Source organism: Podarcis liolepis (assembly GCF_965112155.1).
Source record: "Podarcis liolepis genome assembly, chromosome: 1".
In the NCBI taxonomy this organism is placed as follows: domain Eukaryota; kingdom Metazoa; phylum Chordata; class Lepidosauria; order Squamata; family Lacertidae; genus Podarcis; species Podarcis liolepis.
The window spans coordinates 68,596,441-68,610,075 of NC_139554.1; the positions used below are offsets into that span (position 1 = coordinate 68,596,441).

Genomic DNA, 13,635 nt, shown 5'->3' on the forward strand with positions numbered 1-13,635 from the left:
TTTCCATCATTTTTTGGAGGGGAAACAGCACACACTAAAGGGAGTGATCCTTTGGAAGCAAGAGAAAGCCTTCATGAAAAACACCACGACTCAGGCACTTTTGGTTTCTCTCTGTTAATCGTTTTTCCAGACTTCAGTTCTTCACATTTTCTCATCAGTTTGCTTTAAAATAAGGAAGGTGACTTCGAATCACACTCTCTGTGTGCATTTGGCTATTTTGTCATGTTCCGTTCACAGCTTCTTGAGGAGTCACTTGGCCACGCTCAGTGCATGCCCTAATGGCATCTCTTCTACCTTAGATGTGATCATGACACTGCTAACAAAGTGAAAGACAAGAGATACAGTCAGGCAGGAAAACTTGAGTCTGTCAGAGACTGGATCCTAAGTATAAGCACAAGTTGAATCACTGCGTCTAGTTTCAAATAAAATCAAATTTTGATTCTATATTGAGATTCCTGCATTGAAGGGGTTGGACTAGGCAACGACTCAGGATCCCTTCCAACTCTACAATTCTATAATTCTATCCCTTCCCAAAAACAGAGTTTGTAAACCATTAGTCATTTTTTTCATCTTTCAACCATGCATCTAAATTATAAATTTATATCAAAAGTTCTGATTTCCATGTTTTTACATATAAGGTAATAAACAGTTTTACACACCACACCCGCAGCTTCTGGCTAACAAGTGATTAGGCTGAATGAAGGATAAGTGACTCACAACTGCCTAAACAGGAACTATCACAGAATGAGCACCCCAGAGCTATAGGGGAAATCTTCCCGTTGTTTATAAGACGAAGAGTATAACATCGTGTTATCTCTCTTCCTCAGCTGTACGTTTTCTGAGTCAGCACTAGTTTTATTTTCCAGGCTGCCCACTAGCTTTTTTGGGGGGGGTGTCATGCGTTTCCACTTAGTGACCTTGACCTGTGGGATGGCTTTTGAGCTCAGCAACAAATTCGTTCCTGCCTGCGGTGGAGCACAGTGGCCGTCCAGCAGTTCTCAAGGGAGGACCTCATTTGGAGATCACAAGGTGCGCAAGGCGTCCCATTTTCAACACTGCAGGGTGGGAAGGAAGCAACCTGGCTTGAATCTCGACACCTGCTGTTCCCGAGGATGGCATCTCATGTTGGAGTTACAATCTTCTTTTTCTCAACCTGGATTGCAAGCATCACAACCCAGCACAATTTTCCTTTGGAAGGTACGTTTTTAGTATGTTGCTTGTACTGTTTTTTTCTGAAGTGTTCTGTAGCACTGTAAGGACAAGGTAATCGAATCCAGCCCACTATTCTCAGCAAGATTATTCACAGCTCTGCAAATTAATCCCGGATTGCAGTAAAATGAAACACAGAGCAGGCGGATACCTAAACAATAAGGGTGCTTCCAGACTGCCACTGTTTTGGGGTGGGATTCAGACACATAGCAGCAAATTTGGCTGGCACCATTAACACTGACTTTATGCTCTCGCACAACAAACTTGTTTCTGGCCCCCAAAATGTGGACTCTTTGCAATAAAGATGCACTGGAACGGATGGAATAACACTTGCTTGGCCCAACATTGTATAACCTCTCTGCAAACAAATCAAAATGAATGCTCAATAAATAGCTAATGTCACCTAACCTCCCTACAAACTTTATGCAAACAAATCAGGACACTCAATAAACAGGCTGTCTGGAAGCAGCCAAGAACTCCTAAGTGTCTCCAGTTAAAGATGCAATTAGAATGTTAATAAATTATTCAAAAATGAAATTCTGAATCAGGTGTTACAAGTAATGTAGCAGTTACCTTAGCTGCAGAATCAGATATTTTTCTGTGATTTTTTTTTTTAAGTTTTATTTTTTTGCTTGGATTTGTTCCTCCCTTCCCTCTTATTATCTTCAAAATGTGTTTATCAACCAAACCACAAAAAACAAGGTTTTGAATCTACTGAGCAGTTCAAAAGTTTTTGCTGGTTATTAGTTTAATGACTTTTAAAATGATTTAAAGTTGCTCTGCTGAGTGCTAGCAAGCCATCTGTTTTTAGCCAGTAAGTTCACAGCCCAGGTTATAGTTGTCAAAGAGCACAGTCCAGCACTCTATCCCTGCTAAAAAAAAATCCAGTCACCACAAGCTTAATATACTTTCCCCTTTTCCTTTACTTGTTCCCACTGTTTCAGATAGAATCCCTTCCCTTCCTCCTTTTCCTTCCTTGCAAGTTCAGCCACACCCATTTCCACTTCAAGTCCTGAGAGAGAACAACCAAGCCGCTGGACTGTCTAATATAGCTTTATAATATGATCAAACTCTCCAGTTCTATCTGTCACTGCACAAGAGCTCTTTCAATGAAGTTCATTTTCCTGTTTCAAGTAAACTTCCTAATCTTAGGAAACTTAGGTTATGAGTAACGCACTTAATAAAAAAAGATAGCAAAGTTATGTTGCTATTTGAAGCAGAAACTCCAAAAGACGCCATGGAATTTGTTTTAAATAATCTTATGCCCTCTAATATGTACTGTCCCTTCCTGCCTAATGGTAGTGTTGGCACTGAACACCACAAATATTTGCATGCACCGAGAGCACTCAGTTTGGTAAGAAAAATTGGTCCTTGGGGAGTAGAGTATTGTTTGAGGCAAATTGATGACTAAAGAGGAAAGAGGAGTCAAGATTCAGATACACAATGCTTATTTTTAAACCCTGCTCCCTTATTTTAAAAGAAAGGATGTCTCTTATTCCCAAGGCTAACTGTTCTGCAGAATACTGCAGACATTTCTTCCCTCCAAATCTAATAGACCCTTATCATCTTGACTGTACCTCATTTGTCAAATGTTCTTTTTGAACAGCAAGTGACTTTGAATTCTTTGAATTATACAGTGGTACCTCAGATTACATATGCTTTAGGTTACAGGCGCTTCAGGTTACAGACTCTGCTAACCCAGAAATAGTACCTCGGGTTAAGAACTTTGCTTCAGGATGAGAACAGAAACCGTACGCCGGTGGCACGGCAGCAACAGGAGGCCCCATTAGCTAAAGTGATGCTTCAGGTTAAGAACAGTTTCAGGTTAAGAACGGACCTCCAGAATGAAATAAGTTCTTCACCCGAGGTACCACTGTATTATGAAAGGGAAAAACAGTTTTCGATCCACTTTCTTCATGCCATTCATAATTTAATGCACCTCTATAATGTCCCTTCTTACTCAAATTTTCTCTTGGTTAAAAAGTCCCCCATATGGTAGCCTATACTCATAAACTTCCTCAGGCTTTTCTCAAGACTCCAAGGTCTTGTTCCCAGCAGTGGCAGCCTTTGAGCTCTCAAATTTCAGCAGTACCCTGTACGACGACACTAAAATCAACCACCCACATACCCATCTCTTGCGCTCTACAGCATTGCTGAGGCACCCCTGCACCGTGGCGCCCAAACCAGTCCTGCTCCCCTAAAACTGCCTCTGTTCCTGGTCAATCACTGTCAGTTCAGACCCTGTAAGTGTATATATTAAATTAAGACTTTTTGCTCTGATGTGCATCACTTTACATTTCCTTACACTGAATGACATTTGCCATTTTTACTGTTCCTTCACCCTGCTTAGGACGATTTGCAATCCTGTTTTGTTTTAACCACTCCGAACCATTTTGTATCACCAGCAAACTTGGTAACTTCGCTGCTCACCCCTAACTCTAGATCATTTATGAACACATTCAAAAGCACATGTTCCCAAACCAATCCTTGGATATCAAGGTGGTCCCAGGCTGTGTACATTATTCTTTTTACATTCCATTGTACCCTCATAACAATTCTTTAAGAGAGTGACTAGGCCGAAGGAGAGTTAAAACCCAGCTCTCCCTGATCCTTACTAACCAAAGTTAAAGAATATTGGTTATTGGGAATAGGCATGACCCTGGCTTGGAATGCTAGAGAGACTCAGCTAGTTGGTGTAATTATACAGTGGTACCTTGGGTTACATATGCTTCAGGTTACAGACACTTCAGGTTACAGACTCCACTAACCCAGAAATAGTACCTCGGGTTAAGAACTTTGCTTCAGGATGAGAACAGAAATCGTGCTCCTGCGGCGCGGCAGCAGCAGGAGGCCCCATTAGCTAAAGTAGTGCTTCAGGTTAAGAACAGTTTCAGGTTAAGAACGGACCTCCGGAACAAATTAAGTACTTAACCCGAGGTACCACTGTACTTGACTTTATGTAAAGTAGCTCTTATAATTTTTCCACTCTTCAAAGTACATGAAATTAAAGATAAAATTTCTATAGGTAATCATTTGCTGTATTTCTTCTCTGTTTGCAGATGTTAAGACTCTCCAGTGCAGGATTTCTGGAATAACTCTTGCTTCACATGTTAACAATAAAGGTGTATTTAATTTTGTCACTGCACGAGAAATATGCGAGCAGCTGGGGTTACAGCTGGCATACAAATCTCAGGTTGAAGAGGCTCAGAAGCATGGCTTTGAAACCTGCAGGTACAAAAAATCTTTCAACTTTTAAAATATTTTATTGTAGGTTGGCAAATAGACATCTCTTTGTAGATACAATATTTAAAAAATATTATTATAAATGAATCTAAAGCATGAAATAATTACCGTAAATATCTACACCTTATTCTGACTTTTCTTAGATTAAAAGTAATTTATCCATTCTGGGATTAAGGCTTCAATCCTAACCTCACTTACCTGGGAGTAAGCCTCATTGAATTCAATAGGACTTACATTGAGTTAGGATTGTGCTGTGACTGTCTCTGTTCATTTCCTTCACAGAAGGGATTTCAAATATTTAAGTCTAAGTCCATAGAATAACATCCAACATTAGTAGTACTCAGAGTAGACCAACTGAAAAATTGACTTCCCACCTCCGTCTCACTTGAACAGGATCCTGCTATCCCATAGCACAAACTCCTTTTGAAACGTCCCCAGGTTTCCAAAGAGACGGCCTATGTGACAGGGAGAGTTGCTGTTCAATACTTGTAAGCCCCAGAGTCTCCTTAGGGTCACAGAACTGTGTAGATCCTTAGATCTCAGGAATAGTTAGTAATCAAATCATTGACATCTTTGCACATTTTTATAACATGTCTTTCCATTCCTTTTACACTCTTGTTTTACATTACTTACCATGTAACATCCTGACTGTGACATTATACAGCTTTTCATTTCCTGTTCTTGCCAATTTTATTAAGTCTGAATCTTAAACACAGTTATTAGGAAGTCAGCCCCACTGAACACAATGGGACTTGCTTCTAAACAGATGTGTTTTGATGTACAGAAATCGCTAAAGTCAGGGCTGGCCCAATATGTTTTGACACTTGCAGTGAAGTACAAAATGGTTCCTCCCCCTGCCCCCACCAGGGAAGAAGTGGTGTGTGAAGATCTACATCGGGAACCGGGGGGGGGGGGGAATAAATATCTAAATCGGAACACGTGTGGGAGGAGATCAGCAGCTCCTCCCTATGCCAAGAGGTTGCTGAGGGGATGGTGAGAAGGCAGCAGATCCAGTCTTCAAGGCGCATGCTACAGCTGTCACTGCTACTGTGGCAGTGGTGGCAGCGGGCATTGCATTCTTTGAAGGTTGGATCCTATGGATCCTGCTGCCCAAATTGGTCACCTCATCTTGCCTCCTTGGTGGGATGTCCTAAATAAAGTTTTGGTTTTTTAAAACAACCAAGAAGAAAACTTTCTGTGTCCTTGAGATAGTGTAATCGTGTGTGACAGACAATTGCTATTATTGGATGAGTTGTTTGATTATGCTGAAGAACCACATCAAATACATATTCAGCAGGAAGGTGGTATTAAATTTATACATGCTTATTTGCAAGTAAGCCAAATTGCACAGTGATGCAGTCCAGACCCATTCATAGGCATTTCATCCCCCTATTTAAACATATGACAATTTCAAGTGTTAAACTACAAATGGCAAATCTTGGAACCCGGATTGTAAATCCATAAAGTTGTCAACAGTAGAAAATATTGCCTATCTTTTTAAAGATAAACCTGTGAGAGAACCTTTCTACAGCATTATTTGCTTTTCCTTTCTTCTATAAAAGCTCCATGTTGCAGAGTAGGTTGTCTAATAAGTGTCAGGGAGAAACAAAACGTGGGCCTCACACAATCAATCAATCAATCAATCAATCAATCAATCAATCGGTAAGCAAGCAAGCAAGCTATTCAATGGCCCACAGTGACCAGAATAAACGTTCAGTTTAGCTTTTATATGCTAAATTTTATCAACAACATTCCTTGATATGGGCATACGCTTAACAGAAAAACAATGTTTTCTGTTGTAGTTTTGGCTGGATACAAGAAGGGTATGTTGTCATTTCCCGGATAACTCCAAATGAAAAATGTGGTAGGAATAAGACTGGAATAGTCATCTGGAGAACCAAACATGACTATCGAGTCCATGCTTACTGTTACAATTCTTCAGGTGAGTGAGCCAAGATAATGAATCAAGCAATAATATTTTGTATCAAATCTCTTTCTTAAGCGGATGTAGCGACATTTCATGTGAAGGCTATCCAGTTGCCATGAGATCATGGCCAGCCTGCGCCACCCACCCCACAACTTACATTTTCCACCATCTCTCAATTTACCCTGACTCTTGGATAAAAGGAACTACAAGTTACACATAAACTTTCAACCTGAGAGAGGAAACTATCCGCTAACTTCTCTGTGTCCCCTTGGTCAAAGTGTATGGTATGAAAGGGCAGTAAAGCAGGTAGGGTGGAGAATCATTGGGGTGTGTCATGGTATGTTGTTGTCAAGGTTTCAGATCAAGCTTTGTTACAGTGGACTCTCCTTTCTTTCAGGTTTTAAAGTGGAGGGTGGATGGCTATTAGCCAGAGATTATTTAGCTGCAATTCCTGCATTGCAGAGGGTTGGATTAGATGGCCCCTTGGGATCCCTTCAATTCTATGATTCTAAGATTCTTTGAATTAGGGATGGGATGGAGATATAAGGAATGAAGGGGAGAGCAGATAGGCAAAATTAAAAAGAAACATTTTTCTCTCTAAATTCTAAAAGTTCCCCAACTTATTTCCTCATAAACCTCTTGAAAATTACTGATGGTGTACCAATTGCAATGCACTCTGCTAGATGGTGCATGATTTTTAATTGTATTTTATTGCTTCTTTTATTTCTTGTATGACAATTTACATTCCATACAATTCAAATTGTGATAGAAAAAGATACCCTGCTGGTTGATGCTGGATCAGAGTATCTCTGTCCTTCACATGATGATGATGATGTAGAAATTTCTGTACTGCCCTTCATCTTAGGATAACAGTGCATCTTACAATATAAAAACACAAAAATACTACCTAATAATGAGTGTGTTAATCTCTAACAGTCTTGGTGTAAAATGTACTTGGATAAATTTGTGTCCTCCCTGTGACTTTTGGCATCACTTAAGGACTCTGGTGATAAAAGTAATATCACTCTGTCATTCAGCATCCTATTCAGTCAATGAAAATGCGTCATCAAGCTTCCACCAGGGACTCATATGAAGAACTGTAAAGAGGTCATTTCCTTCTATTATATTAAAATGTACTCAGAATGGCCATTGGTGTCATAATAGCTTTCAAACTGTGTAAATTATATAAACGACCTTCAGAATAAGGGATTAGTTATCCCTCAGGATCACATTGGCAGCTCAATTCTCTTGCTGCATTTAATATATCAAAGCACCTACAGGCTACAGGCGCACACAAAACATGCCTTTAAAATGTGGCTTTAAGTACCACCGCAATGTAATGGGTTGGGTAACTTTCTGAACCAATGTTTTTCCTGGCCTAAGGGCCAAACTAGATGAGATGTTAATTTTGTGAAAGCAATGAGTAAGTATGTCGTTTCATTTAAATAACCACTATTACGACCAGATGTGCAGGAATTTAATGCTTTCCACTCCCATTATGCTCCCAATTTTCCTATTGTGAGCAGGAGAGAGAGCCCCCAGCAAAACATTTTTTTTTCTAATGGATATTCAACCTTCCCTATTGTTAACTCTCATATTGCTGCTGACACCTCCTTCTTGTTTCTCAGGGATCCCACTTACACTGACAGTGCAGTTCCCATCCAGCTTAGCTATTAGAGACACTAGGATGAGGATGATGAAGTGTACTTTAAAAAAAACAAACAAACAAAAAGAAATAGAAATTACCACCTGTTTTATGATGGTTGTAGCAAGGAGAAACGCGTTCACTGCAATTCAGTATGAAAAGTCATTTCAGCTGCATGCAAAATGCTAGTGTCAATACATCTCAATGCACTGCTTTCCCTCATCTTTTCAGACACATGGATTAATTCCTGCATACCAGAAGAAAGTACAACTGCATCCCTGGACGTTACTATGGAGGCAAACTCTACTTCTGCCGTCTTGCCTCAGGACACTTCAGCAGTAGTTCAAACATCTGAGTCACAGAAAACTAAAGAGCCTTCAAAGCTGCTATATCGTATTATATGTGTAACGCAGACCATTTCACCAACAGCACCAACTACGGAGGATGTGATCCTACATCTCACGGCAAAACAAACTGCCTTTAGAAATGATTCTCTGTTTGGAGGTAAGAGCAACATCCCATTATTTAGCTTAGAGAATTAGATGTATGGCTGTTTTCGTACTTTCCCCATGCCTTCTGGTCTTTTCCAGTGGTATAACAAAACATCAGTAGATGTGTTAATGCAAATAAAAGGAAAGCTAGGGCTTCATCTGAGGTTTAAAAAATCCATATTGAGTGGAGGTAAGGGAAAGGTGACATTTTGAAGCAAGAAGCTGTAAAGAATGTAAACTAAACCAGACCTGCAGGAGCGAAGGAGATTCTTCATTTCTGATGTATTTTAAGAATTATTTATTTTTGGCCCAGCCTAGATCTGTTTCAGAAGACTCTTATTTTAATATTACATCACTTGAGGGGGGGGACTGACACCTGGCATTAGTATGGCTGAGGAAGCCCCTGGTTTGAATCTTGCCTCCATCATGAACCCACTAAGGTTGTGTTCCCACTTTAATTTACTGTGCACTCACTTGCCTTTCCACATGACATTATCCAAAATGCAAATGAATCCTGTTGTTATAAAACAGTACTGTCTGAGATTTGTTTCTCAAACCAGCTTCACACCAATGCGAATCTTACTTTCATACAGACTTGGAATATGCACAATCCAGTCATGGCAAAGAGGCAAAATGTTTAGAAACGCTAAATAGCTGTGCCTAGAACAACAACAAATCGACCAAGGGGTGGCCACCCAGGATTTTATGTTTAGTGGTGCCTAGGACCTAGGGCAGGATGTAAGTGGTGTTGAACTGATTGGAAACAGTGGCCACAGTGGTCTCAAATTCACCATATATGTAGGTGGGCTATTGCCAGGAAAGTCCAAGAAAGTTGCATTTGACCTCAAAAGAGGAAACTTCCCAAAAATTAGACTAGGGAAAAGGTAGATGAGAGAAAGTAAAGAATGCTTGCAGGTTGTTCAAAGCCACAGATCAGGAAAGGTAAAGTCTTAAGTGCAGGCAAAAGTGCCACCTACTCCAGAGGATTGAGGGGACCCGACGTGACGTTCTGATATCACATGCCCGAAGTCATGTGACATCAGGACACTGTACACGGAGCCTTCTAAACATTGAGGGGGCCCGGCCCTTAAGTCAAGGGTCACATTCTCTTGTTGGAAGTAATCTGTCATAGGCCTAGTGCTCGCAATGAGTGGAATTAAAACAAGCAATGGGTGAGGACAGAGCCCAAGATAGGTGAGTACCACCTTTTCTCTCTTTCCACCACCCATTCCCCCATTTTCCTCTCCATGATATCTGCATGAAATGTGGTTGAGGGCTATAACTTTCCCCCTCCCCCAGGTTTAGGTGGGTTTCTGCTGCTTTCTTGCTTGTGGGAGGTGTGCTAGTTTTGAGATATAAGAGAGTTCTTCTTCTCCTGTATCCAAAAGGGCATGACAGATAGTTGCTGCTCATTGTGGCTGCTGATGACACGACAAAGTAGTTATGTCAAAGAATTCTTAGTCAATCTCATTTCAGTCCAGGGATACTGAGCTACAGAAGTGGTTTCAAAGTCTTTTTTATGGAAATGTCCTTCCAGGGTGGCCAGATAGAAAAGCAGACCGCACTCCCGCACCTTTAATAGTTGATTAGAAGAGGGATCTTCAGCAAATCCTACTGTTGTGCAACCTATGCTGGCAAAAAATTCCCTATTCTACTAATTATTAAAGGTTCATGAGCCCTGTCCTCTTTTGCATCTGGCCATCATAATTTTTGCTAATGGAATTTGCCATCATAAAATGGGATTTACTCCCAGGTAAGCAGGTGGCGCTGTGGTCCAAACCACACAGCCTAGGGCTTGCCAATCAGAAGGTTGGCGGTTCGAATCCCCGTGACGGGGTGAGCTCCCGTTGCTCGGCCCCAGCTCCTGCCCACCTAGCAGTTTGAAAAGCACGTCAAAGTGCAAGTAGATAAATAGGTACCACTCCGGCAGGAAGGTAAACGGCTTTTTCGTGCGCTGCTCTGCTTTCGCCAGAAGTGGCTTAGTCATGCTGGCCACAGGACCTGGAAGCTGTCTGTGGACAAACAACGGCTCCCTCGGCCATTAAAGCGAGATGAGCACCACAACCCCAGAGTCATCTGCGACTGGACTTAACGGTCAGGGGTCCCTTTACCTTTACCTTTAAGTGTGCATAGCACTGCAACATTAGATTTTTCTCGTCAGTCTAGATGATGACATCATCTTTCTCCAACTCTGAGAGGACAAGAACAGAAATAAAGTAATGCTAACAGGCATTTTGGGCTGGCTTAATGTTAAAAAAATTATCAGTGCCAAGATTAATCTACCAACTACGCCCAGGCTGAATCATATGCCAGGACACAGTGACTAATTAGTTGCACATGCTCTGTGGGGACAAGTTGTTCAGCAACAAAAGCATGCCAGTATGACAAAAATTCCTGCTGTTCTGTGAAGTTCCAGGGAAATTTTTTTGGCCACAAAATATTTTGTGTATATTTTTTTTTAAGTGTGCTGCTTTAAGACATTTTATAACACTTTTGGAGTAGAAACAAAACATGGTTTTTTAATTTTAAAAATCACATTTTCATATAAAATCACATAAATGAAAACAAAACCAACAGATCCATCAATATGAACAAAGGACATCCACAACTCAACCAGTCACAAAAACCAAATACAAGCTAAAACAGAAATATATTACTTTTTTAAAAAAAACAGGGAGAGAAAAGCAATTCCTGAAAACAACATTCCACAATGCAAGGAGTGTAACAGTAAATGTCCCTTTCTTGGCTGCATATCTCCTAAACTCTTGCAGAGAGGACAAGTCAACTGCTGAGAAGCGAGTTCCTGATACAGGGCAAGCTAGTTCCTCAAATACTTTGGTCCTGAGCTGTATAGGTCCAAAACGCCCCCTTGAATTCCCATCCACAAATCAATGTTGTGTGCTGACCAGCCTTTGGAAACCACCAGACATGATGGATTACCCTTCACACACTTTGATTCTAAAACAATCTGTTTCTCTCTCTAGGTGTACCCACTGCCCTCCTTGTGCTCGCCCTCATCTTCTTCACAGCAACAGTTGTTTTAGCAGTCTGCTATGTCAAAAAGTAAGGGTATTTTTTTGTTTTATTTGCTACAATAAATATCCATATGCATCTTTAGACACCTGCTGCCTTGACATGTGCGCATTCAACATGCCGACCAAGAAAGTGAGCCTTGGACTCTGCAAGTAGAATGCTTTGTGCAAGTCAGCCTCTAACCCTGTACCTTTACTGGCATGTATATTCTTTTATGCAGTAGAAACATAATACAGGTGAAGCACATTTGCATACATTTGTACACTCAAAGGCATGTGTTCATATACAGTGTTCTGCACATGGAAGGGAAGTGCATTCACATAATCTGCATGTTATGGTCTCTTCGTGGATGTAGCGGGGGGGCAGGGGGGCAGCTAACCCCAGATCAAGTAAAACAATAGAAATATTTAACTAACTGACCAATCACGTCAGTCCTGCTTCCCCCCCAACAAAGGTCCTGCCCCTCCTAACAAAAATCCTGGCTACGCCCATGTGTCTCTTGACCACCAGATCTGTGACCCTCTGTGGAACAGCAGCTCATAAAAGAAGCTAGCACTAGTACTCTGATCTGGTCCTGGGATTTTACCTAAATACATCCCTCAATTCTATTGGGGGATAAACACATGAATTGGGAACTGCTGTGCTGCACAGTTGCATTTATGTGGCTTTGGTGAGTTCAAAGCTAACTATACAGCACCCTAAGGGTTATCTGAGTTCTCCTTGCACCTTCTCAAGAGTATGTTCATTGCCTGCTTCAATTCTTTGAGTGGCAAGATGTTCCAGACATAGTGCAAGTGCTTAGTTTCCTTTGGAGAAGGGAGCATTGGAGACTTATGGTTACTTGTCCAATTTCCTAACTTGTTCCAAATTTTGTTTAAAGATACAAGAAAACATTTCCATTTACCAACAAGGAAGAGAAAAAGGTAGAAATTGAAACCAAGAACATCAAAGAAACAAAGACAAGCGTCAAAACACCAGAACAGGAACCCAAGGGAAACGGGAAAAACATGGAAGAATCTCAAGCCAAGCCTGAACCACGGGTAAAATGTTTGGAAGCAGAAGTTTAAGAAATGGCATCCAAATGGACATATCTTAGATGAACAAATGACAGATATTAGCAAATTGTTTATAAATGGATGGTTGTAAATACTGCCAAAGTCAATATTTTTGTCTCTCTATGCAATTTGTACTTTATGCATATCAGCTATACCATGTCATTACAAAAATATGCCTAGTTCATTACAGAATTCCATAAACGGAAGGGTTAATGTGGAGAGGAGAGAAAAGATCTGATTCACATGGGAAAATGTGGCACAAACTTTGTAACTATGAAATGTTGTATCCAACTTTTCAGATAAAATTGTACTAAACACTTCCTTATAGGAATCACTTTAAGCAGGCAGTCTTCTCTCTCTCTCTATTTAAACCAAAGACAATTATAACAGAGCAATCATCTGCATGACATTCTGAGGTATGTTCCATCCTCTTCTATAGAGTTTTCTCTGCAGCAACTGTGTTTAGGATTAAAGCATAATATATCTCTCCAAAAAAAATATGTTGCCATTGTCACATTCATTATCATACCACGGTATACCATTTTATTTATTAAGATTGCCCTGAAAAGACAATATAATTATTTCTATATAACTTCCAGGGAGATATATTTGGATACAATCTTTTGAAACAACACGATTGGTTTCGAATTATTATGGAAGGTTTTTCCATCTTAATAAAAAAAATTGCAGAAATCATTTTTGCAATGTTGTATGGAGATCATCTGCAAACAAAAAAAGCATACAAAATCGGCTTTTCTTGCCATTAGTTAAACTCAAAGTGCATATATCAGGCCATAGTAAATTGTTTATCAATGGTATGTTCAAAATGCCACCATTACTTATAGAAGTCTAACTATATTTACATCAAAGTAAGTAAGTAAATCCAGTGGCGTAGCGTGGGTTGTCAGCACCCGGGGCAAGGCAAGTAATTTGCGCCCCCTAACCCGTGGATTTGCGCCCCCTAAACCAGTGGATTTGTGCCCCCTAACCCTAACCCCCAGATGTTGCGCCCGGTGCAGCCAGCCCCCCCTG

The 13,635-nt window shown here is 40.6% G+C and overlaps 1 protein-coding gene across 1 annotated transcript; it reads left to right on the forward strand.

Annotated features, from left to right (window-relative positions):
- The first annotated feature begins 890 nt into the window (after positions 1–890).
- LYVE1 (lymphatic vessel endothelial hyaluronan receptor 1) lies at positions 891–13,296 on the forward strand. The gene is made up of 6 exons (XM_083478699.1): positions 891–1,197; positions 4,269–4,440; positions 6,255–6,394; positions 8,256–8,528; positions 11,500–11,578; positions 12,429–13,296. Exons 1-6 carry the CDS (start codon positions 1,113–1,115, stop codon positions 12,613–12,615), a joined length of 936 nt encoding a protein of 311 aa, XP_083334825.1. The 5' UTR covers positions 891–1,112; the 3' UTR covers positions 12,616–13,296.
- The last annotated feature ends 339 nt before the right edge of the window (positions 13,297–13,635 follow it).

Bases quoted from the DNA above. Each gene is read 5' to 3' on its own strand.
- LYVE1 (XM_083478699.1), top strand. From the start codon at position 1,113: ATGGCATCTCATGTTGGAGTTACAATCTTCTTTTTCTCAACCTGGATT. The intron at 1,198-4,268 runs GTACGTTTTTAG...CTCTGTTTGCAG, and splicing joins GCACAATTTTCCTTTGGAAG to ATGTTAAGACTCTCCAGTGC. The intron at 11,579-12,428 runs GTAAGGGTATTT...TTTTGTTTAAAG, and splicing joins GCAGTCTGCTATGTCAAAAA to ATACAAGAAAACATTTCCAT.